Source organism: Zootoca vivipara, chromosome Z2, assembly GCF_965207765.1.
Source record: "Zootoca vivipara chromosome Z2, rZooViv2.hap1.1, whole genome shotgun sequence".
Lineage (NCBI taxonomy): Eukaryota > Metazoa > Chordata > Lepidosauria > Squamata > Lacertidae > Zootoca > Zootoca vivipara.
In genome coordinates, this window is record NC_142585.1 from 34,594,482 (window position 1) to 34,619,751 (window position 25,270).

At 45.1% G+C, this 25,270-nt stretch overlaps 2 protein-coding genes across 18 annotated transcripts in view; one reads left to right on the top strand and one right to left on the bottom strand.

Annotated features, from left to right (window-relative positions):
• USP20 (ubiquitin specific peptidase 20) overlaps positions 1-25,270 on the top strand; it is a 114,247-nt gene that overhangs the window by 58,449 nt on the left and 30,528 nt on the right. For 2 of the 16 annotated variants that reach the window (XM_088665282.1, XM_088665284.1), the window contains exon 1: positions 21,566-21,848. The exons of 12 other annotated variants lie outside the window; for them this stretch is intronic. The gene's annotated coding sequence lies outside the window, so the exon portion shown is untranslated. Of the gene's footprint in view, positions 1-21,561; positions 21,849-25,270 lie in introns of those variants that run through there. 2 more of the 16 variants (XM_088665283.1, XM_088665285.1) reach the window with 2 other exon arrangements.
• LOC132591524 (lamin-A) lies at positions 1,134-24,913 on the bottom strand. Of its 2 annotated transcripts, XM_060270447.2 has the most exons (12): positions 24,638-24,913; positions 16,739-17,051; positions 15,768-15,924; positions 13,791-13,916; positions 10,494-10,661; positions 9,081-9,185; positions 8,694-8,935; positions 7,119-7,353; positions 6,264-6,377; positions 4,491-4,607; positions 3,608-3,775; positions 1,134-2,466 (listed from the first exon to the last, which is right to left on the bottom strand). In XM_060270447.2, the coding sequence occupies exons 2-12, from the start codon at positions 17,020-17,022 to the stop codon at positions 2,464-2,466; spliced, it is 1,719 nt and encodes a 572-aa protein (XP_060126430.1). In that variant the 5' UTR covers positions 17,023-17,051; positions 24,638-24,913; the 3' UTR covers positions 1,134-2,463. The 2 variants fall into 2 exon arrangements, with proteins under 2 accessions (XP_060126430.1, XP_088521433.1); XM_088665307.1 differs by lacking the exon at positions 1,134-2,466 and having other exon boundaries at positions 3,426-3,775.

Sequence of the window (25,270 nt, forward strand, 5' to 3'; positions counted from 1 at the left end):
TCATCCAAGTCATAGTTATTGCTGACAGATTTTTTGGGGTGTGTGTGTGCTGGAGGAAGGGGACACATATTCTGAGCAGGAGGCTCTTTCCTTTAAACCCTATACTTTTGGGGCACACATTTTCTCTTCTGGTGACATAGGGGTAGATACTATTCTTATTATTTTTTGTGGGGGGTGGGGACACACGATGCTTAACAATTGTATGAGAGAAGCTGCTCAAACGCCTCCTCCCCAAGAGAGGGGAGCCTCCCTGCATAATTCAGCACAATGTTTTCCCGCCTTTCTAGAACTCCTTTAGCTTCTGTTTCAGTGCAAGAAGCTATTGCAACCAATTAAAAACCATGGTGCCTCGGTTGTCAAACGTTTCGGAAGTCGAATGGTCTTCCGGAACTGATTCCGTTCGACAACTGAGGTTTGGCTGTAATGGCAATGGCGTCCACCTGAGAGGTGCAGGAACTGAGTTCCAGCTGAAAAAATGCCTTGAGAACATCGATAAGAACATAATAGAAACATACTGACAGACAGCCTAATAAAAAAATAGTCACAACAGCCCTCCCACATTTTAACAGGCCATAGATTATTTAATAGCCATAGGACTGGGTAATGAGGAATGTTTTTGGACACACAGATCAGATAAAAGTTCATGCTGGGAAATAGAACTGTTCCAATTAAAAAGGCTTCTGGTTTTTCAATAAATGTGTTTTTCAACACCTTTTTCATTTCGTTATAAATCTTTTCCCAGAAGTCTTTGACTTTGGGGCACGTCTACCACATATGGAAAAAGGTTCCTTCTTTCTCTTTACATTTCCAACACTTATTATCTGATGTACAATACATTTTTGCTAATTTTGCTGGTGTTATGCACCATCTGTACATAATTTTCATCATATTCTCTTTCAAAGCAATGCATGCTGTAAATTTAAGACCTTTTTTCCATAACCTCTCCCAATCATTCAACATAATATTGTGCCCCACATCTTTAGTCCAATCAATCATTACTGTTTTAACTTGCTCATCTTTTGTATGCCACTCCAGCACTGACTTGTAAAAATGGTATGAGAGACATTGCACATATTTTTGTAAATGAAGAAAATCTTTAATAAAAAAAATCAAGAAAATCTTTAGTGAAGAAATATTTGTAAATCAAGAAAATCTTTAATAAAATAAAATTAAATGGGTTTACATACAGCAACTGTGGGGGGGGGGGAGTAAGGTGTAAACCTCTAAGCTACTCCGTTCAGCGTAGACACAACAAACAACACAAATAATTCTTACTACTTCATAATTTTTCTTAAACACCATTTGGTGACTTCCCTGAATCCCTCTCATCTGAATTTCAATTCTAATCTTCTTTAGCAGTTCCATTATTAGAAAAAAAAACAAAAAAATTCCAATCTCAAATTTAACTATTTTCACATATTAACTATCTTTCTATACATCTATATCTACACACTAATCCTAACTCCTATTTCCACCCCGAAAGCCTATAACTCCTTCCCTAAGGCTTCTAAAATTTTAAATATTACAATATTTTTAAAGGTATATTTTAAACTTCTTCCCATCTTCTTCCACCGCCTCTTCTTCCTGGTCATGGAGTCTCCCAGTCAGTCCCCCAAGTTCCATAAAGTCCATCATTTTCATTTGCCAGTTGTCTATCGTTGGTATTTCTTGGGTCTTCCAATTCTTGGCAAGTAATAATCTAGCAGTTGTTGTGGCATACAGAAAGAATGTCACATCCTTCTTGGGGATTTCTTCCCCAAATGTTACAATAAAAAAGGCTTCTGGTTTTTCAATAAATGTGTTTTAAACACCTTTTTCATTTCGTTATAAATCTTTTCTCAGAAGTCTTTGACTTTGGGGCACGTCTACCACATATGGAAAAAGGTTCCTTCTTTCTCTTTACATTTCCAGCACTTATTATCTGATGTACAATACATTTTTGCTAATTTTGCTGGTGTTATGCACCATCTGTACATAATTTTCATCATATTCTCTTTCAAAGCAGTGCGTGCTGTAAATTTAAGACCTTTTTTCCATAACCTCTCCTAATCATTCAACATAATATTGTGCCCCACATCTTTAGTCCAATCAATCATTACTGTTTTAACTTGTTCATCTTTTGTATGCCACTCCAGCACTGACTTGTAAAAATGGTATGAGAGACATTGCACATATTTTTGTAAATGAAGAAAATCTTTAATAAAATAAAAATAAAAATCAAGAAAATCTTTAATGAAGAAATATTTGTAAATCAAGAAAATCTTTAATAAAATAAAATAAAATGGGTTTACATACAGCAACTGTGGGGGGGGGAAGTATGGGGTAAAGCTCTAAGCTGAACGGAGTCTCCTTCTGCAGGTTGTTACTTTCATATACGTAGAGCACCATTTTGGTTGGAAGAAGCTTCCACAGATGCTCACCATCTTCTCTTGGCTACATTATGAAGCAGGTCCGACTTTCATTTCACTAGAGAGAGGGTGGGCAAGGAGGAAGGAAAGAGATGAACATGAAGCTAGGTCCAATTTGCTTGATAAGATGTGCCATGAGAATAGACCTAAAAACTGCAGTTCTGCTGCACATTCAAGCCCAGAAAACTCTTTTGAGAGTGCTAAGCGCTTCTCTCGCTAAATTGTCATGAGAGAAACCATGGTCAGAGAGGGGAGTTGGGAAATGACCCTGCCTATGTCCATGTTTATTTCCTATTTTGCATTTACTGTATATGTTAAAGGTAAAGGGACCCCTGACCATTGGGTCCAGTCGTGACCGACTCTGGGGTTGCGCGCTCATCTCGCATTATTGGCCGAGGGAGCCGGCGTACAGCTTCCAGGTCATGTGGCCAGAATGACAAAGCTGCTTCTAGCGAACCAGAGCAGCACATGGAAACGCCTGTTTCCTTTACTGTATTTATTTATTCCTGTACTGTAAATAAATGAGCCAAAATCCGATATAAATGGAAAAGAGCTCAACACATTTTGTTTCAGCCCTCAAGTAAATTGACATCTCCATTCACACCACCCAAGATCTGAGAACATCCTACTTGCCTATGTTAATCCTCTCTTAACGCCATTTCTGAACCATTGATCTGTATGTGAATGATATACAGTATAACCAAAAGCCGTTCGGGGGTTCTCACTCCATCCTTCTTGTTACGTGAGTGAGCACCCTGTTGCAACAGCTTAATAAAAATCATGCTTACTAGCTGCTTTGCTTCTCAGTATTCTCTGGTTGGCCTCTGTTATTTTCTCCTACCGATGGAGAACCTACAAAGGACTCTACAAGGGCTCTTGTGTACCCCTTTAGGGAATAAGGGCAGGTTTTGTTTATTACACTAAGCTAGGTCAATGTTACAGCTAGGTTGGAGCGAAAGCAACAACCCTGGTTTTTTAATTATCTGCTAAAGTTTACAATATTGCCATCCCCAAAAACAGAATCTATTTTCCCCTTCTTAGGTGGCATGTCAGCAGAAAAAGTGCACTGTGGAGTTAACCATTACTGTGCTTTGCATCAACTGACTATTTAAAAATGCAGCAGCAACAGCTCAACTCAGCCAGATATGAATACAAGTATTTGGCATTTCTCAGTTTTGGAGTTCATGTAGGAAACCTGCCTGAGTAGGAAACTCCATTCCTTCTTCCCCAGCAGCCACCTCCATGTCTCCATCACCTCCTCTTTCATCTTCTCCATCACCTCCTCTTTCATCTTCTCTATCATCTCCTCTTTCATCTTCTCTATCGTCTCCTCTTTCTTCGTAAGTGAGCTTTCCTTCTACCATTCGCTGCAAAGTAATTTGTTTACAGAATTCATTAGGCACACAATAACTATCATTCTCTGGACACAAGAATAAAACACCAGCAAGCATCTGTATGAAGACCACATTAAATAACTATAAAAAAGGAAACGGAAAACTTACCAAGCTAGGGGAAATAACTATAAAATGTCAGAGAAACACATTAATACTCTTGTTTCTGCCACTTTTTTAAAGAAGAAAGAAATACTAAACGCTGTGCACTGCTGTTTTGTGTTTCTACTGTATAATTTTCAATGTAAGTTTTAATTTTGTCAAGTGTACACTTTTTGCAATCTGCTCTGGGACCATTTGGTGAAGGGCTGTCTATGTACAAATAAACACACAGATTGTAAAAAAGAGAATGAAAAGTTGTTTGCTTGATGGAGAAGGTAGAAGCCCTTCTCCATCAAACATGGCAAATTGTGCAAAACCAGAGATATATTTAAGCAGTTAAATAGCCATAGGCGACAAGGAATTGCAGGAAGATGAGTACGTGGGATTCTAGGCTGGTGTTTCATCCCTCCTCTGCACCCAGGACAGAAATGCCGCTGGAGGAACAGAGTTGTGTATCTCCTCTGCCAGCCAACAGTAGATTGGGGGGACGACGACCCAGACTACTAACTTGTGTGCTTATTTACAAGGCTGATATAAAACTCAAGAACAATGTCAAATTGTTGCAAGGACATGTTAGTATGGGACTTACATCTCCAGCAGAGTCAAGGAGTATAATCTTAATGCCCTCTCCACCGCTCATTGACTCGGGGGAATTCCAGACAAGCATACCAGGAGCTGGGCTTGAACTTTCTGGCACACCCCAGATCTTCAAAGAAAAAAGAAGAAGGTCTTCATATTTGAATGGTTAAATAGCACCTTTGCACAGGAAATTGTCCAATGCTTCCCCACCCACCAGTCAGATTCATTGGAACATCAACCCTAGGATGAGATTCTTCTAAGTTCTCTACAAACTTGGCTGTCTGTAAATTGCAAGTGATGTCATTGGAAGCATCAGCCTGTAACAAAAGGCAATTGTGGGGAGAAGTCTGTGGCATCAAATGCCAGGCAGAGATAATGGCATTCTGACAATATTGATTACAGCAACCATGTTCAAACTTTTTTGGGGGGGAGTAAATATTTTTTTATTAATTTTCAATTACATATATCCAATATAAATCACATTCTAACATTACCATATTACAATTACAATTCAAAAATAAACCAGTTGATAAGCCAGTTATACTTTTTAGGTGGCCTCCCGCGTGCTAGATTTCAAGGTAAGATAAATTCATTTAATTTTGCTTCCAAAAAACTTATTTAACCCAATTACATTTCAATCTTAATCATAACCCATTATACAAAACTACAATGTTTTTAACTTCCATTCATATTAGCACATTTACTAATTTGTATTTCTGCAAGCAAAGCTCTATATCCTTTTGTGATATTTATTTTGTATTTATAGTTATTTATTTTAGCAACTATGTTTGAACTTAACTGTGCATTGATATGGAACCAAACCACAGAAACACGCTAGTATAGTATAGACATACTTACCAGTACTGTAATCCGAAGTTATTTAAGAAAATGTATATTTTACTTGTTTGTACTAAAACCTCTAGCTATGTTGATCAAGTGGAATGGGGAAGATTGTTACAACAGGAATTCAATTTTACCTTTGTGGAAGCAAGTGTAAACACCATCATTGCTTCCCCCAAGGGGAAAGGATAGTACTTGAAATTTATATACATCTGGTCCCATTGAACTCGCTGTTGGAATTAGGATGAAGATATGGATAGGTATCTCCACTGGAGCCACTATTTGCATGCACCAGAACTGGATCAGGACCACAGAAATTAAAACAACTGGGTTTTGTGGTTTTCAACCTCCATCTCTAATGGATCAGCAGGCAATGAATGAATATATAACCAAACTACCAACACAAACATTTAATGCCTATAGAGTTAGAAGTGCAGGTGGATTCCCCCACCCCCTAGGAATTTGGTTCTGGGAGGTGTATCATCCAATACTGGCTCCCAAAACTTAAGGCTGGCAGAAGGAATTTAGAACAGTTTTGGCGAGCCTGCTTCTCCCCATATTACTTAGAAAGGCTTCACAGTTGTCCCTTGTTGACCATCCTTCAACTGCCTCCAGTCCCAGAACTTCTCCATGAGACCACCTCCCTTGCTTCTTTCAAATCCCTCCCTCTTCATAAGCCCCATAGGCCAAAGATCTGCCAGACCTGTTCTTCAGAAAAATGCCATGTACATAATGCCATGTACATAAATGGCACAGTACAATATTATTTTAAGCAAGTCCAAAACATTGCAGAGTCTACAAGCAGGTATTTTATCCCTCTTGGTTACTTAACCAGTTTCTGGGCCTTTATTAGGTGGTGTGTTCAATATTCTTACAAGGGGAAGCAAAGAAAAACACTGACATTTTAAAGTTTAGAGGAGAAGAAGAGAAGATTTTCACTCACTGTAAGTGATTGACCAGCACCAAGGGTACATTGAGCAGGAAACTCGTACATGACCGGTATGTCAGACTGGTTTCCATGCTGCCTTCTTGCGGTCCACCCACTTAGTGACTGCTCCTACAAGGAAAGCAGTGTTTAAAAGTTTAGACGGCTGGTTTTGAGTAACTTTTCACCTTTTAAGAGCCTCCAGTCTCATTATTTTCTGGGAGGAGTTCAAGCGTATACTGGGATATTGAGGTTTGTGCAATTAAAGCGGATTAAAGCGACCTGAGGAAGCTTATCTATCATCACCTCTCTTTTCTCTCAGGAGTCTTGGAAACTGCAAAGAAATGTTAGGAAGAGGCTGTTTGTAGGAGGGGACCATAACGCATGGTGTTTAATCTTTCCTGGGCAACTTCTATTCCACCATAGGGGGGGGGTCCAGATCCATGTTCACATAAAGTACTAGTCTAAAACCAGGTGAAGGGTGGGGTGGGGGAGAGAAAATAAAAGTGGCTAGGAAGTTACAGGTGGGAAATGAAGAGGCAGATTGGTGGTAGGGAGGGTCAAGCAAACTCCCAATCATTAACTCCCTCCCCCCCCCCCCGCAAAGCTCCAGAGCTGCTTTGTAGAGAAATGGCACCCAGGCCCGGCTCTAGGTGCACTCCCGGTGGTGCGGGGCGCCAGGGTGCCGGGCCAGCAGGGGGACGCAGCACGGGAAAGCCGCGTGCTTTGAGGGCGGGGCCCGGAGTGATCTCCGCGCCTCAGCGCCAGGGCACCAGCCCTGATGGCACCCAGTTTTGGGAGAACACGAATTTGCCAGCTACACTAGAGCAAAGCCATGCATTCACCCCAAGGAGTTAATCATGTAAAAAATACCTCATCAGAATTGTTTCTGATTTTGACAAATTGTCCTTCTTTGTCAATATCTTCTATGGAAATACTTCCTGAATATGATGCATGCTGGACCATTTTGAAGCAAACGCTGCGGACTTGGCGTTCCGGTTCCTCCCCTGCCTGCATCCTTCTTCTCCTTCGCGGGAGGAGGGGGCTGTCCAGACTTGTGCTTGCAAGTGTTCCAACACTTTCTGAGCCGGGCCTGGGCACTCTTAACCTACAAAACAAAGTCACCTTTCAAATTAGGCAGCCACTGACGGCAGAACACCCCCCCTCTCAATCTCTTTGCTCTTGACATTGAGCCATTCCCATGGTGTATGCGCCATGAAGTCAAATCTGTGTCATCCAAGAGATAACGGGGAGGTTGCTAAGGATGAAGCTTACACATAACCTTTGGCACTTCCTCTCCGCAAAGTGTCATCTCCCTGTAAGTCACCTTTCTTCCTAAATTGAATAGCCCTTAAAGCAGGCATAGGCAAACTCGGCCCGCCAGATGTTTTGAGACTACAATTCCCATAATCCCTGACCACTGGTCCTGTTAGCTAGGGATGATGGGAGTTGTAGGCCCAAAACAGGTGGAGGCCAGAGTTTGCCTATGCCTGCCTTAAAGTGTCGTGACCGTTCCTCATAAAGGAGTTCCCCTCCATCACCCCAATCGTTTTGGTTGCCCCTTCCTACATCTTTTCTACTGCTGCAATATCCTTTTCTTGGAAGTGCAGTGACCAGAACTGGACACAACATTCTTTTTATTCTTTTTAGATTTTAAAATTTACAATTAATCCAATATTTTACAATCTACATTCACATAGTTTTCAACTTCCCCTCCACTCTTCCCTGTGTTTATCTATTGCTGCTGTATGTTATAGTTAATTTATACATTCTTTCCTCCACCTTATTCTCAGTATAACTGTTACTGCTGTACTCACTCCACACCTGCTAGCATTTTAACATGTTTACAATAGGCTTTAATATATATTTTTTAAAAAATAATAATCTACAAACATTTTCCAATCCTCCTCGACGGCTGTCTCATCTTGGTCTCTGATTCTACTGTTAAACTTGCTATATGAAATATATAGAGAATGAATGAATCTTTATTTGCTTCAGTCATCGGCCATAGCAATAAAACAACAATACGATATACAAAGAATAGAACTAAAAGGTAAACTACAGTATATGAAATATATTAAATGGTGGCTTCTGAAGCCCCTCCCGACGCCATGCACCACAGTTGTTTTCAACCATGTGCATTGACATGGGCAAAGGGCTCTTTTAACCCCCTCCTCCCCAATGAGAAGACCCGCTCCCTTTTGAATAGCCCCTCCACTTACAATGGACATCAGTTTGCTTGTGTTTTTGGCAGCTGGCACATTAGAGGGTATTAAAGTGTGGCTGAAACATACAGTAAAAGGTGCAGAAAAGCTCCTCTTGCTGTTCACACTGGGTAGAAAGTGCCCTTTGCCCATGAGAGCCAATTCTGGTAAGATGTTCAGCTCCTGTTCTATTAAAAAGAAAGAAAGCCTCCTTTCAAGAACAGAATTCTATCACCAAGCTCACCGTTCTTCCTCTCTTTCTAGCATTGCCAAGGATGCCCTGATCTCCATATTCAGACCGAACCTCGGATCCAACTGTTGCATATACACTTCCTGCTGTACTTGCATACGTTGCTGCATTTCGGCAATCTCCCTGTTCTTGTCAGCTAGGAGTCTCTCTGATGAGCCTTGTTTGTCGAGAATGGTGTCCTCCAGCGTCCTTATTTTGGCCTGCAAATCTCCATTCCTGGCTTCCAACGCAGCAATCTTAGATTTCACAGAAAGGTCTTACTGTTAGGCACAGCGGAACAGAACCATACTAGCAGAGACCTCTATTTCACAAAGACCTTTTAGGAGCCTGTTCCCTCTCCAGGTAGATGTCATTTTACCTGGTTTCCAGCACATGTTTTACCTGTGACACCAGAGATTCAACTCTCATCTTTGCTTCTCTGAACTCCTCCTGAGCAACATTGGTCATCACACTACTCCTTGCCGCAGAAATCCGAAGCTCTTCCATCTGTGAAGATAGTACCGGTATTGGGTTAAAAAAGAAAATAAAAAGCTAACTAGGACTGCACATTTTAATTTGAATGAGTTTCTGTGCACACACATGAATAACAGTTCAGTTTAACACAGGATTGCCACCCTGTGTTCCTTCGGGAGGAATAATGGGATATATTATATTTATTATATTATATTATATTATATTCATTATTATTATTATTAGACAATTCTAGGGCTTCTTCCAATTCAGATGACTTTTATTATTATTTATTAAATTTTCATACTGCAGGTCTCAGGGCAGTTACAACATAAAATCACAATATAAAAACACTAAATACGTAATAAAAACAAAAACAACTCAATAATGCCCCCCCTCCCCAACACATTTTAGGGAGTATGTTCTACGATATTGTTCCAGGTGTTCACTTAAGGTGAAGGTTAGGCAATATGTAAATTAGTATTAAAAATAAATGCATCTGGCTGCAACTGGTGTGTGCAGGAGAATTATCCAAGGCGGTCAAGAGGAGGACACACTAGGAAGGTAACATGCTAAGCTGGAGAAACTATTTTCACCAAAATACATCATCTCCTTAGAAACAGGTTGGGGAAAGAAGTGGCATAGTAATGGGGGGGGCGTGCCGCTCTGGGCGGCAGGCTGAGCAGGGGGTAGCAGGCTGGACGGGAGTGACTACCTCCAACGACTGCTGCCGCTGCAAGCACCCCTCGCTGCCCACGTGTGTTGCGGAAAGAGCTCCGGCAGCTCCTGAGCCCAGCTCCTCCATGGCGTCTCCTCCCTGCCGGAGGAGCCGCCCTCCGCCGGCAGCGCAGCCCTCGCCTGCCTCCATGATGGCCCTGAAGAAAGCCAGGTGGCGGGCATGTTGCGTTGTTACATGGTGGGGTATCGCCACCCCCCTGCGCCTCCAAAGCCGCCCGCTGCACCTCCAGGCTAGCTGAGTGGGCTTTTTAGCTGGAGTTTTGTAGCTGGCCTGGAGGCGTGGCAGGCAGCTTTGGAGGCGGGGGGGGGTACCCTCTCCAAAGCTGCACACCGCGCCTCCAGGCCAGCTACAAATCTCCAGGTAGAAAGCCCACTCAGCGGAGTTTTGTAGCTGGAGGCGTGTGGCAGAGGTGAGGGGTGGGGCGCGGCCCCGGATGACACCCCCTCCAGGGCGGTGCCCAGGGCGTACCGCCCCCCTGCCCCCCGCTTGCTCCGCCCCTGGCCACCTGCCCATAGGAAACAAGAAGAGATCAGGTCTCTACTAAGAATGATGGGACAGCAAGGCATCCCAATCCAATGAGCAGTACAGACAGACAAACCACTCACTTTGGCACCTAAGTTTTGCTCCATCTGATTTTTATACGCCAAAATATCTTGTTCGTGTTCCTTTCTGAGCTCTTTGTAAGCATTCAACAGCTTATTCTCTTCCTGCTGATGTTGAGACTGCATTTCTCGAATCTTGTCCTCGTGGAACTTGTTCTTGTACTTTATTGCCTAGGAAGAGAAGGGAAATACAGCAGGGAGGAAGGATTTAAGAGGATTTAAGACGAAGTTTTCAATGGCTGCGCTTTGCAAGACAAATTTTTCAGCGCCCCCCCCCCCGGGGCCACCCGCACTTCGCAAGACGAAATTATCGCTAGACGAAGCGACTCACGGCACGAATTGAATGGAATACAAGACACTATTTCAGTGGCTTAGCACATGGGTAGGCAAACTAAGGCCCGGGGGCAGGATGTGGCCCAATTTCCTTCTAAATCCGGCGATTGGTTGGTCCGGGAATCAGCGTGTTTTTACATGAGTAGAATGTGTCCTTTTAAATGCATCTCTGGGTTATTTGTGGGGCCTGCCTGGTGTTTTTACATGAGTAGAATGTGTGTTTTTATTTAAAATGTATCTCTGGGTTATTTGTGGGGCATTGGAATTTGTCCCCCCCCAATAATAGTCCTGAGAACAGGGGTCCCCAGATACGGCCCTGAGGCTCTTTTATGTGGCCCCTGGGGACGCCCGCCGCCCACTGCCGCCGCCCGCTCTTACCGGCGCGGTGTGGCACAGCTGCCGACTTCCAACCCGGAAAAGGGACGGAAATAGCTTGTGCGCATGCGCAAGCGTCATTTCCAGTGTACTTCTGGGTTGGAGGAGGCTTCCGCCCATGTGCACAAGCTATTTCTGGCGCTTTCCAGGTCGGGAGTATGCCAGAAATAGCGTTTGCGCATGCGCATGGGCGCGCACGGCCACACGCTCCCGCGCCTCCGCGCGCGCTCCCCCAATCTCTGGCTCACCATGCAATTGGCGCGGCGCACATCCAGCCCAAAGCCGGGTAAGTTTGCGGACCCCTGCCTTAGAACAACCGTGGGCTCCCAGAGACGAGACTGTGCCCACTTTGTTTCTCCTCTGGTCCTGCTAAACTGCTGCCAGCTAAGCCATAGTGTGGCCTAGCACGTCATCCAAACCATAGCTGCCAAGTATCCCTTTTTCGCCGGGAAACCTCCTTTTTTTCTACCATTTCCCGGTGGTCTCCCGTATAGGTTTTTATCCTGTTATTCTCCCTTAAATTCGCTTCTGTCGGCGGTCATTTTTCTGGTGCTGCTTTGCCCTTCTATGGGCATCAGAAAATGGCGCCGCCGATGCCAGAAGTCACTTTTACGCATTTCCGGTCATGCGTAGAAGCGACTTCCGGCACTGGCGCCGCCATTTTCTGGTGCCCATAGAAGGGCAAAACGCCACCAGAAGTTGCATCTACGCAACTTTCGGTGTTGCGGGCTGCCGGCCCCGGATTTTTCCATCCAGGACTTCGCAGGTATGGTCCAAACCCAAGTTTGTGGCTTGTTTCTCTAGAGTTACTGATCAAGGCTTATTAGAAAGCAACAAACCTTGAACCTTGGTCCAGCTCTACAGCCCTTTAAATACTACCCCAAATGGAGCCCTGGGTGGGAGGTGGGGGAGAGGAGGATCCCAAATAGGTCATGGGCTGACGTAGGGTGGGGGGGTAGATTACCCACAGCAACACACTTGGGGGCACGGCAAGGGGTTTTTACTTTACAATTTAGCACCACTACCCCCCAAAATCCACAAAACAAAAATAAATACCATCCTTCAAAACGTCTTGAGATACACCGGTCATGGAGGGGACGATGACAAACAGAATAGATCATGGATCGGGACACATGGGGGCAGTCACAGGGATTAGCCACAACAACACGCCACACCCACAAACCCCGCCTCTGCCACGAGATCCTGTAAAACAGGAGGCCATGCAACCACGAAAACAGCCATTCCACCCCAAGCCCAAAGCCTCTCCCGGCGGCTGCATTAATAAACGCCTGGGAGCATTAGGCAGTCATTCATCATTTCTCCTAACACACACTTGGGGGCACAGCAAGGGGTTTTCGCTTTATAATTTAGTGGCCGTTGTGTCACATGCGAGGCTCCGACGGCCATTTTAAGTAAGGGCAGTCGTGCCCCTTTTAACCTAGGCTTTACCGTGTTTCTCCAAAAATAAGACACCGTCTTATATTTATTATTCCTAAAAAAAACCCCACATTGGCTTATTTTCAGGGGATGTCTTATTTTTTATTACGCGTCCAGCCTTGCCTCTTCCTTGGGGCCCTCCAGAACTGCGCCTATAACTATTTCTTATTTTTGGGGTATGGCTTATATTGCACAAATGCTTAGAAATCCTGCTATGGCTTATTTTATGGCTATGCCTTATTGATTGCAAGCCTCTGTGTCTTCTTTAAAAAAAACCAACAACCATTCACTTTCTCTCCCCAATTTAAGTCCTCAGATATTTGCAGTGGCCACCCCCACCCCATTTTCAATCCCCTACCTTCCCCTTGCCACTTCCTGGGTTTTTTATGGAACTGAACAACTCGGGTGCTTCAGAACGCGCCTTCTGTTGCCAGGCCCTTACAGGGCCCGGTCCAGGTAGATAATGTGGCCCTGTTTTTAAACCTTTTGTTACTTTTTTCATTTTACTGATTGCATGCTGGGAAATAGAAACTAGAAGCTAACAGTTCCTTCTCCAAGGGTGGGGGCCAAGGTATGGAGATACATGGGGGAGGGGCCAACATTCCCCAGGGACAACAAAGGGATAGGTATCCTACCGAAACACAGGGATGAGCCAGGGTGGAGGGAGGAGGGGCAGGATACGTCATGGATCGGGACAGGGTGTGTGGGGGATCACAGGAAAGAACTACGGCAATGCGTGGCCACTGGCCGGGTCAGCTAGTTTTAAATAAAAGGACACATTCTACCCATGTAAAAACACCAGGCAGGCCCCACAAATAACCCAGAGATGCATTTTAAATAAAAGGACACATTCTACTCATGTAAAAACATGCTGATTCCTGGACCGTTTGTGGGCGGGATTTAGAAGGCAATTGGGCTATATCCGGCCCCCGGGCCTTCTTAGTTTGGGGACCCCTGGTTTATCCTATTCATGCTAGGAGAGGGGCAAAATAGGAACAATAAAACACAGTAACCCAGGGTTATCATCATTTTTGGCCCTCCACTAATAGAGTCACAAAAATCAAACTATTTCACCAAGTTATTGATCTTAATTTTAGTGTTTTAAGTTAAACAGCAGCTGGAATTAAGGAAGTCTAAGATTGCAGAAGTACGTACCTCTTCATGGAGGGTCTTTAGAAATGCCACTTTTTTCTGCAGGGTTTCCACTTTCATTTCTGCATATTTTCTATTCAACATCTCATTGTGAAGTTGGCTTTTGGAATCATTCACCATTACCTTGAGCTAGGAAAGGAGAAAGTTAGCAAATGATTTGTGCTTCCCTTAAATACTTCCTAGACTCCTGTTCAGCTACAGTGCTTAATAAGCCAAAAGGAGAACCTTGGGAAACCAACATGTTTTAACAGAACTCGAATAGACCGGTGTAGACACAGAGAGCAAAATACATTAATGGATCAGTTGTGCATCTGTGTACGTCTGCCTTTCTTTTTTGGATTTCTGCTAGTGCAGACTTTGTGTTAGGCCCAGTACTATTTTTCTAGGAAAAACAGGTGCTGAAACTCGCCATGGACACATCCCTTGTTCTCTTATAATGGCAATGTTGCCCACCTGAGAGGTGCCAGAACTGATTTTTGGTGAGTTCCGGCTGGGGGGAAAAAAAGCACTGGTTAGTTAGGCCATAGCTTTCAGACTATGTCCCAGAAAATGTGAGGCTACATATATATATGTAGGTCCCAACTCCTGCCAACCTAGCAGTTCAAAAGCAAGTCAAAGTAAACGGCGTTTCCGTGTGCTGCTCATAGCTGCCAAGTTATCCCTTTTTAAAAGGGATTTTCCCTTATGCTGAATAGGCTTCCTCGCGAGAAAAGGGAAAACTTGGCAGCTATGGTGCTGCTCTGGTTCGCCAGAAGCAGCTTTGTCATGCTGGCCACATGACCTGGAAGCTGTACGCCGGCTCCCTTGGCCAATAACTCGAGGTGAGCGCTGCAATCCCAGAGTTGGTCATAACTGGGCCTAATGGTCAGGGGTCCCTTTACCATATATATATTGCTTATTCATCATACAAACAAGCATTGAATAAAATGAACAAATAATACAAAACCAGAAGAAAATACAAAAACAAATTTACAAGGATATAAACATAATAACATAAACTACAATCAAAAATGTAAAACATATTCTCCTTTAAAAAAAGAAAAAGGAACAAAAAATAATACCCCCGGAATAAGAAAAATAAGAAGAATAAAAAAGTGACTTCCAACTAACTCCATGTGGATCTTTACTCCTCATATCACTGGTTGTCTGTAATGATTAAATTTTTGGAGAAATATTCCAATTACCTGTGAGATTTTTTTATTCTAAGCTAAACCAAGTATGGATCTGGGAATCAGTTCTCTTCATATAATTTATAATGGCTTCCCACTCTCTCCTTATTTTCTCATTAGAATAATTTCTTATTAAAACTGTAAGTTTGGTCAGTTTAAGATATTCTGACAATTTAAGAGTCTTAGGATGAATTCAGACCATATACTTGCCCCACCACTCAAAAAATCCTGGTTTACCCCTCACAGAGCTACCATTCTCAGCACCCTTAAAGTATAATTCCCAAGGTTCTTTGGGTGCAGGGAGGAACTGTCCTTTAAATGCATGTTCTGTACCCAGCCAAAGTGTACATTTTTAGATGTGCCATTGCAGGGCTGTAACTTTGCAATAAAACCATGGCGAGAGCCCCTTCCCCATCCAAGTTTGGAAACTACTATCGGACTCAGGAGCAACTTCACTTCTGGGGGGGGGAGGGAGCAGCTTCCAGGGGGCAAATTTAATTGGGACCACAGTATGGGAGGAGGTAAAAACAAAGGTAAAAAAGGAGGAGGTAAAAACAAAGCTCCTATCAGTTGTGGAGGGGAAATCAGGTGAGTGCGACTGCAGTGCCCAGACAGGGGCACAAGGAGGCCTTAGATATCAAAAGGCTCCATAAGCCCCCAGTGACCTTCCAAATCCAGGTAAGCTCTGCTGCCCCTGGAACTTCTCACCTCTCAAAATGCACAGAACATTTTACTTGTGACCTGAATATCTATTAACAACCTTTGTCATTTCAGCAGGACAGTTTTTAGACTTTACAAAACAAACCCTTACAGAGGCAATTTCATGCTCCGACTCCTGAAGATCATTCTGCAGGCTTTGCTGTCTACTCAAGGATGTCATCAATTCGCCCTCTTTGTAGTGCAGCTGAGTAGTGAGGCCTTTCACACGAGCGTCTGCCAGGCTTAATTCATTCTCATTTTTAGAATTCCTGAGAACAAGCAGGTTGCAAATGTAAACAGAAGGCTTTGCGTCTCAACAGGTATGGCTTTTAGCATTTTTAAATCAAATTCGGATATCACAAGCTCTGTCGTTAGGAGGGAGAGTGAAGGATGGATAGGATGGACCCAAAACTAACTGCACTTTCCTGAGAGTAAGCCCTGCTGAATCTAATAGGACCTTACTTCTGAGTGGACAATAGGACTGCAGCAAGAAACACAGTTGGGAATTAGGGCTTTCTCTTTTACCATATATCCCCGCTTTTCAAATACCGGTAAATGAAGCCAAAAGAGAGACAACAGTGCTTAAATGCACAGATGTTTAAATGCACTTACTTGCAGGCATGCTAAAAACCATGGTAGCATTTTGAACCACAGTATATTTCATTCGCATAGCTGCCAAGTTTTCGCTTTTCTCGCGAGGAAGCCTATTCAGCATGAGGGAAAATCCCTGTAAAAAAGGGATAACTTGGCAGCTATGCATTCGGAGGGAGGGAAGGAGCTGAAGCATAAAAACTGCAGTTAGCTCTTGAAGAAGAAGACGATGTGGGGAATAAGGGGAGGAGAAGTGGGGAGAGGGAGATGGGGAGGGAGCACAGAGGTGAGTGGGGAGAGACAGAGAGAGAGAGAGAGAGAGAGAGAGAGAGAGGCTGCCGCTTTATTTCCATGCATGAAGGAGGGATGAAAGCCCCCCACAACTGCCCCCTCACCGACTCCACCCATGGACACCTTTAACTTCAGAAAATTTGAAATCTAAGAGCCATTGTTTTAAGAAGAAAAGAGAGCGAGATGAAGGAAGGCACTCACCTGGAGAGCAGCTGGCTGTGCTCCTTTTGCAGGCTCTCCAGCTCCACTTGCAGAGTTGCCCTTTGCAATACTTGCCTGTTGAGGTTCTCGCGCACCGCGGCCAGCTCTTTCGCATAGTCGCTACGTAGTTTACTCAGCTGAGCCCGACTGTCTTCTTCACACCAGCGAAGTAATCTATTTCTTGCTTCCAGGCTGCGGACACGCTCGAGGTAGATGGCTAGGCGCTCATTGAATTGCCGCAGCAGCTCCTGCTGCTGCTGCACTATAGGTATGCTGTCTGACATTGTTGCTGCTGGCTGCAATGGTAAACTGGCTGGAGAGAAATTGCAGGAAGTTACGTATCCTGAGAAAGTGGCCTTGACAAACTGATAACGTACTGGCTGTTTTGAGAACCAGGGAAGGCAGAGTGAATTGTCCCTGAGACAAAGACAATTTTTTGTCACCCTCCCATTGAAATTATTAAAAGAAGGAAAAATAAGATACTTAACAGTTTCAAGTGTTATTTTCTTTTTCTTTTTGAAAATAAATTTTTATTCATTTTTCATAAAGATATTAACAGTCATTCACATTACAAGTAGTTCAACCTGTTTGACTTCCTTCCATCCCAGCCCCAGAAACAATGCCATTCTAGCAGTCACTATGTGCTCCATCAGCAGAAACAGTGAGTTGAGGTTACAGTACTGCCTTAAAGGTAAAGGGACCCCTGACCATTAGGTCCAGTCGTGACCAACTCTGGGGTTGCGGCGCTCATTTTGCATTATTGGCCAAGGGAGCCGGTATACAGCTTCCAGGTCATGTGGCCAGCATGACAAAGCCGCTTCTGGCGAACCAGAGCAGCGCACGTAAACACCGTTTACCTTCCCACTGTAGCGGTACCTACGGTATTTATCTACTTGCACTTTGATGTGCTTTTGAACTGCTGGGTTAGAATGTGCTTTTGAACTGCTGCCCTAGGCTCAGTGGTTTAACCCACAGCATAAAGTGTATTTTATCCCTGCAAGCAGCCTTTGTTCAACCTTACCAAAGATCCTTCCCGCATGCAGCCCAGATCCAGCGCCAGCTTCTGAATGCCAGTTGCTGGGAACTGCAGGAAGGGAAAGGCTGCTCCTGTGCTCAGATCCTGCTTGCAGGTTTCCCAAAAGGGGCATCTGGTCAGTCACTGTGAGAACAGGATGCTCAACTAGATGGGTCACTGTACTGATCCAGCAGCAGGCTCTTCTGATATATGTATGGTATTTGGATTGCTATTTTCAGGTCCCCCCCCCCCGAAGCCTTTCCAGTTATCACCCTATATATCTGGGATGGGGAAGGGCAGGGGGCGTAGCCAGGATCAAAACTAGGGGGGGGGCAAGCCATGGTCGTTCAGGGGCGGGGCCAAGGCACAGAAGGGGAGGGGCCATAAGTGGGCGGGGCTAAAGGGCCAACGGGCCTGATGACATCGTGGCGGTGGCAGCAGCGGCCACCTTGTGCTTCTGGGGCTGGTAGCGTTGGCGGCTACCCTGCTTGGCTGGAGAGGACGGGAGGGTCGGGCAGGCGAGAGGGGGTGGCAGGGCGGGCGAGGGCGAGGCAAGACACGGCCGCAGCCACGACGGCTCCGAGGCGTTGCTGCATATCAGCATAATATTTCAACCATGGTTCAAGCCCCACCTTAGGAAAAAAATCCTGCATTGCAGCGGGTTGGACTAGATGACCCTTGTGGTCCCTTCTGACTACAATTCTACGATTCTATTGATATATTACCATGCCATATGCATCGTTCTGCTTTCTTGAATTGTCCTACTCCTAGGCATAGCAGCCAACTCCTAGAGGCCTAGGTGCCCCCCCCCCCAATTACTGGTAAATACCGTATTTGAAAGAGTCATCCCCCCATGTTGATGGGCTTTCTATGTGGGGCTTATCTGCCCCCCCCGTATTTTATTAAGGATGGAAGAGGGAGGGAAGGAAGGAAGAAATAGAGAGAGGGATAACTCATATTTGTGGGTGCCTCTGGGTGACGCTGTGATGCTGGAACTCTGCATGTACAGGAGCCTTGTAAGCAGCTTTCTCTCTGCTTGATTTACAGCAGGCACGTCCAACAGGTAGATTGTGATCTACCAGTAGATCACTGGATGTCTGTGGTAGATCACTGGTAGGTCACTGGCACCCCTAAAAAAGCTCACCCAAAATTTCCTCCCTCAAAAAAATTGAACTATGACCTGAAGCCCTAAACAAAAATGGGCCTCCCTCCCTCCTAAAAGAAGCTCAACAAGTTTGACCTAAACCCCAAAAAACAGGGCTTCCCTTCCTTTAAAAAAAACTCAACAGCTTTGACCTGAACCCCCCAAAAGGGGGTAGATCACCCCCAGTTTTAAACTCTGAGTAGATCAGAGTCTCTTGGGAGGTGGCCACCCCTGATTTACAGTATACAGATGCAGGAGGAGGGGCAGACTGGAACACCAATGCTTTTTATAAACATCACTGTGTCTGTCAAAGCTACCCTTTCTTATTCACTTCCTTTTAGCCTTGCAGAGCCACCTTAGTCAAATTGAATCCTCTGAGTCTGCACCCTCATTAAATCGCCAATAGAACTCTTAATGCTCCTGAATGCTCATTAACAACTCCCACTTAAGAACAATAGGGTGAAATGGTCAGCTATCGAATCTTGCCTGGGGATATATGCTCCATTGTCTTAACTGCTTAACTACTGGTAGCCACTTTGCTTTATTTATTTGATGTGTTTTTGTTACTGCTGTGTCCCCCCCCCCCCAGAAAGCGGAGACTTAGCTGCTCTTGCTAAAGCAAAGCCCTTTCCACTTCAGTTTTTGGAGGGGAAAAGTGCTGGTTATGGTCTGTAAAATACATTAATTTTTTTGCTTCTAGGGGGGGCAGCTGCCCCCTCCTGCCCCCCCTGCCTATGCCCATGGGGAAGGGGCTCAGAGGTCTGCTAGTCCTGGGGGCCATCTCCCCATGGCCTGAGCGAATACCAGGGACCCCACCACTCGCCAAGCTGAGACCCTCAAAGAAGAAGAAGCTGCCACCGCCGCCTCCCCATCGCGAGGGAGCAAAAGATGGGAAAGGTGGGGTGGCGTAGCGCAGGCGAGTGAGCCCCCCCAGCTGCAATCCTACAGCGGCAGCGGCGGCTCCCCCGCCCTCAACGCCCCTCTCTCGGCAGGGGCAGCAAGGGAGAGCGGCTGGGGGGGGCGCATTGGAAAGAAGGAAACAGCAGCCAATGCCCGGAGAGGGCAATGCACGCGGGGGAGCGGAGAGCTGTGCCGCTCCCCAAGGCGGCTCCTTTCCTATTGCCCGGGGTGGGGGCGGCGAGGAAGGGCCGCTGCTGCTGGGCTACTCCTGCCACCGGCAATCTGGCGCAAACGCCCCCACGCAGCTTCCTTTCAGCAGCCGTGACCACCGCCTTCGGGCGCCGCCCCCCACTCCTCCTTTGCGGGCTTCTGCTGCTTCTGCCCGCAATTTGACATGCACTTTGCACTTTGACATGCTTTCGAACTGCTGGGTTGACAGGAGCTGGGACCGAGCAATGGGGGCTCACCCCGTTGCGGGGATTCGAACTGCCGACCTTCTGATTGGCAAGCCCTAGGCTCAGTGGTTTAACCCACAGCATAAAGTTCATTTTATCCCTGCAGCAGCAGTATAATTCATACTTCATCCATTGTTATTTTCCTAATTTTACCGGAATCTCTACTGATTGCAAGTGTATTGTCCAAGCTTGCTAATATATCGATTTATTTACATTATTTTACATATGTAACACAAATATTTCCCATTCTTTTTTGTAATTTTGGCATACTTATATTTCACCAGAAGGTGATTATCAAGTGACTCATGATTAAGATCGTGCTCACTTTCCTCACAGGCTCCTTTTTGTCTCAGAGATTGTATTTTCAACCTCTTTTTAAATATCCAGGCATCCTCAAGTGCTGCCTGCTTCCCCACCGCTACCATCCATATCTACCCTACATGTCTCCTGAATTTTTTTCATATTAGTCACTCTCATCCATTTTTCCTCCCTCCCTTGCTTCAAGACATTCACCGCTTCTGTTACCAATGGCTCTATCTTAGGAGTCGATTCTGACACCATTTCAATATTTTCATCCATTCGGGCTCAAATCTCGTCTGCTAAATTATCCCAAATTTCCTTCATCTCTTTAATCAATTCTTCTTTCCACGCAGAGAAAAGTCCCCCCCAATTCCAAGCAAACATTGTCCCTTGACACGTTTTAAACTACTCAAAATACTAAGAGCCGAGCGAAATTAACGCAATTCACTCTGCCTTCCCTGGTTCTCAAAACAGTCAGTTTTACAACAGTGCCTTATCACTTTGTCAAGGCCACTTTGCACCATAAGCTTAAGGCGGCCCTGTTTATGGAGAGTCACAAACTGACCAGGAGGCTCTTCACATCAGATCCCATACTAGTGGGGCACCAGGGGTGTAACCCCGGATTTATGTTAAGGGAGGCAGGCTTCATGTTAGGGAGGAGGCAGAACCTCAGTTAGGGTTTGTTTTTTTTAAAATTGATTTACTTGATTTGTGGGGCAGTTGCCCCACTGTCGTCCCCTGCCCTCGCACCGGCTACCCCATTTGGGGAACACGTATCACCACCACCGCTTTTTCTCTTGGGGGGGGGGCATTGACAGAACAGGATGTGCTCGCTCGAGCGCGCCCAACGTTCCTCAGAAAACACGGACATTCTATTCTACATGAGTAGAACGTCCCTGGTTTCTGAGGAATTCGCATTTCCATGCTACTGTTCGGTAGTGGCGACGGCTTCCTTCGCTCCCTATCCCCGCCTCCAGGCCGGCCTCTTTTCCCTCCCAGCCCGGCTGCTGGTGCCTCCTCCTCCGCCGCCTGCTTCTTCTCCTGTCAAAGCCCGAGCTGCTGTCAGGCAGCCGCCTCTCCTCCTCCCGAGGAGGCCTGAGCAGGTAAACAGCGGCCTGCCTGAGAAAGGGAGACCCTTCCCCGCATTTGGCCTTGGTCACCCCGAGCCTCTTAGGCTTGCAGAGAGGACGATGAGCGCGGGGCGGGGGCAGCCTTGGGCCTAGTTGGGGGGCCCGAAGCACCGGCCTCGCCTGGCCCGCCGCCCCGGAGAAGTACGTTCCAGGAGGGAACGGGGAGGTAGGTGGCCGTCTTGGAGCTGGGCCGATGCAAATTGTACCCCCACCCCCACCCCCCAAAAAATCGGTACGGCGGAGCCATCAGCCACTTGAAAGTTGGGGTTTTCTGATGTTGACCCAAGGAGCGAATGAGGGGAGGGGGCAGCCCTTTTAATGCACACCGCCGTTAACTTGAGTGGTGGGAAGAGGAGGTCCAAGTTGATTTTTCTTTAAAAGCACTCATTAATGTATCAACCCACCCACCCCCATTATTATGGGGAACAACTGCTGTTTTTATTCCTATGGGGGGCATTATTAATGCATCAGTCTATGTGGAGATACTGGGAGAGGTGGATGCCTTTATAATTTTATTAATACTATTACATTTGGGTTTGTGTGGGGAGAACCTGTCACATGTGCTTAATTTGGGGTGGGGCAGCCAGCTGTGCACATTCATTATTTTTAATGGAAAATCTAATTGGGGGGAACAGCTCCATACAGGTTCTTGATCCTCTCGGTCTCACCCACTTTTGTAATGTGACATTACTTTTTGGGAAGTGGGGTATGAAGATGGATTTAAAAATATTTTCTTCAGATGTTTCCTCTTGAAAGGTGGATTTCTTTGGTTGTGGATTTGTGTTTGCATTGTTGTTTAATGAGTTACTCTGAAAGGAAGAGTTTGTTTCAAAGTTCTGATCGCTTAATATTGGTTAGTTACTGTTTAACATGGTTTTGATGTCCCTTTTCTGTGGAGTGGTCTGAAATTTATACCCTTCAATTGTCTATAATTATGTACATTGAATCTGACTGCCAGCATGGAACTGGGATAGTGATGGTATTTCAGCATTAAATTATAATGTAGATATAATATGTCCTATAGTAATAATAATAATGATGATGATGATGATGATGATGACACTGACACAAGGGCAATCATAGGAACATGTCTGGGTCACATATAAGAAGAGCCTGGCAGTGGGATAAGGCTGAAGGCCCATCTAGTTGAGCATCCTGTTCTCTCAGTGGCCAACCAGATGCCTTTGACAGTGATGGGGACCCTGTGACCCTCCATATGTTGTTGGGACTCCAACTCCCATCAGCACATGTGGGTTGTAGCTTAGTAACATCTGGAGGGCCACAGGCACCCCACCCTTGGTCTATAGGAAGCCTGCCATGCAACAGTACTCTTCCTATTTGTGATTCCCAGCAAATAGGCATTGTCACTAGTACCCAGTGATGTAGCCTTATCCTCCAGGAGTTTGTCTAACCTTATTTTAAATATAGGAAACTTGATGGTGGAAAGCATTGGTTTGGGATAATACTCAAGAGTGTTAATGTGACAGCTGGACCATGTGGTCGAGGTGGACTTGATGTTTCTTAATTAGGGCAGAATATGCCCTTACAGGATGTCAATTATGCCCTTTGGGTGGCAACAGAGGGCTTGTGTTGGGAGTTGCCCCACTCTTTGCTTGGAAATCTCAAGGATGCAAAAATTCAATGGAAACTGGATTTCTGATGCTGTATCTTTTTGTTTTAAATTTGGGTAGTTTGAGGGAACACTGGAAAAACTGTGGCTTTGTGTTGCGTAGGCAGACTTGTGTACCTGCACCCAGATAAAGCTAAATAAAAAATTCCTTCAGTAGCACCTTAAAGACCAACTAAGTTTATATTTTGGTATGAGCTTTCGTGTGCATGCACACTTCTTCAGATACTGTGAGGTTCATTTGTTTTTGCCCTCTTCTGCCAGTACTCAGAATAACGATCTGTTCCCTTCCCACAGTAGCTGGGAATCGCTGCCTAGGGGAAAATTAATCCCTACAGTAACAACCATTTTTGGTTGATTTAGCAGAGCCTAAAGGATTTTGTCTGCTTGCTAGTGTTAGCACCCTCAAGTGGCAGAGATACCAGCTGCACATACACATTTAAAGCACATGGCTTCCACCACCACCCCACAAAAAAAGAAAGAATTCCAGGAATTATATTGCTAAGGGTGCATTCATACCAAAGTGGCAGTTGGTTCAAGACTAGGATATATCTATGCAATATAATATGGACTTCCAAGTCATTAGAAGTCATGGTTCCACTTTATTATTCACTCTATTGCAGCTTTCCTCCACAAACTAGTCTCTTCCGGCTGGTTTTGACTACAACTCCCCAAATATCCCTAATGTTGTGTGCAGTTTTTCCAGTTTCTGAGTGCTTTGTTTCATGGGTCATCAGACATGTACTAAACCATCCTTTGAATCTAGGATATAGAAGTGTGTTTCAATACCTGCTCTCCTGCAACAGGAGATTGTGTCAATCCATACAAGTTTTCAAGTTCAGGTAGATTCCTTGGTAGATTACCATTTTTCTCCCTCCAGTGACCTGAAGTCAGCTCCAGGTTATGCCAAGCTAGGGCCATGCTAGCTAGAGGTCAACTCTGCACTGGAATGTGACAGGCTGATACATATATGAAGCTCATTGGGTGACCTTCATTCAGCTTTCCACTGCCTCTCAGCCTAACCTTCCTCACAGGGTTGTTGTGGGGATTAAACAACAAAGGGGAGAACCATGTATACTACATTGAGCTCCTTGGAGAAAAATGTGGGATATGAATGCAACAAACAAACAAACAAACAAAACAAGATGGGCTTGTGGTTCAGCTCCTCTCATTTTAAACAAAAACAGATGAGCAAGCTGAATGTGAAAACAATCTGACCTGTTTTGCTGGAAGAATGGCAAACCTTTTCATTGCCTTTGCTAGCTTGGAGTGATATGATTCCGGACTTTCAGTTTATTTTACATATGTAACACAAACCCGCTACTCACTGCTCCGGTGATAAGGAACGCAGACTATCCGTGCACTTCCTCCCCTGGAACGCAGGAACCGGTGACTCCCAAGCAGGCGAAATTCCTCAGGATCAGCTGCTGCAGATTGAGGCCTGTTTAGGTGCCTGTTGGAATATTGGGGTGTAAATCACCAATATTCTTACTATTGCCACTGGCTTCGGTAAAGAAGACAGCAAACAATCGTAGGTGCTAATCTACGTTTATTCAGAGAGTGTGTGTTCAGCCATCACTCTCCAGTTCAGAAGAAAGTGAAAGTAGAAACAGAACAAAGAACATCACATGACAGGAGATCAGGTTACAGCTTGAGCTCCTGTGTGGGAAAGTTACAGCAATCATATAATGTAAACATTCATCCACATGCAGCATCTGTGCCATGCAGAGGATTTATGCTAACAGGAACTGCAGGAAGGGAAAGGCTGCTCCTGTGCTCAGATCCTGCTTGCAGGTTTCCCAAAAGGGGCATCTGGTCAGTCACTGTGAGAACAGGATGCTCAACTAGATGGGTCACTGTCCTGATCCAGCAGCAGGCTCTTCTGATATATGTATGGTATTTGGATTGCTATTTTCAGGTCCCCCCCGAAGCCTTTCCAGTTCTCACCCTTCTCAACCATC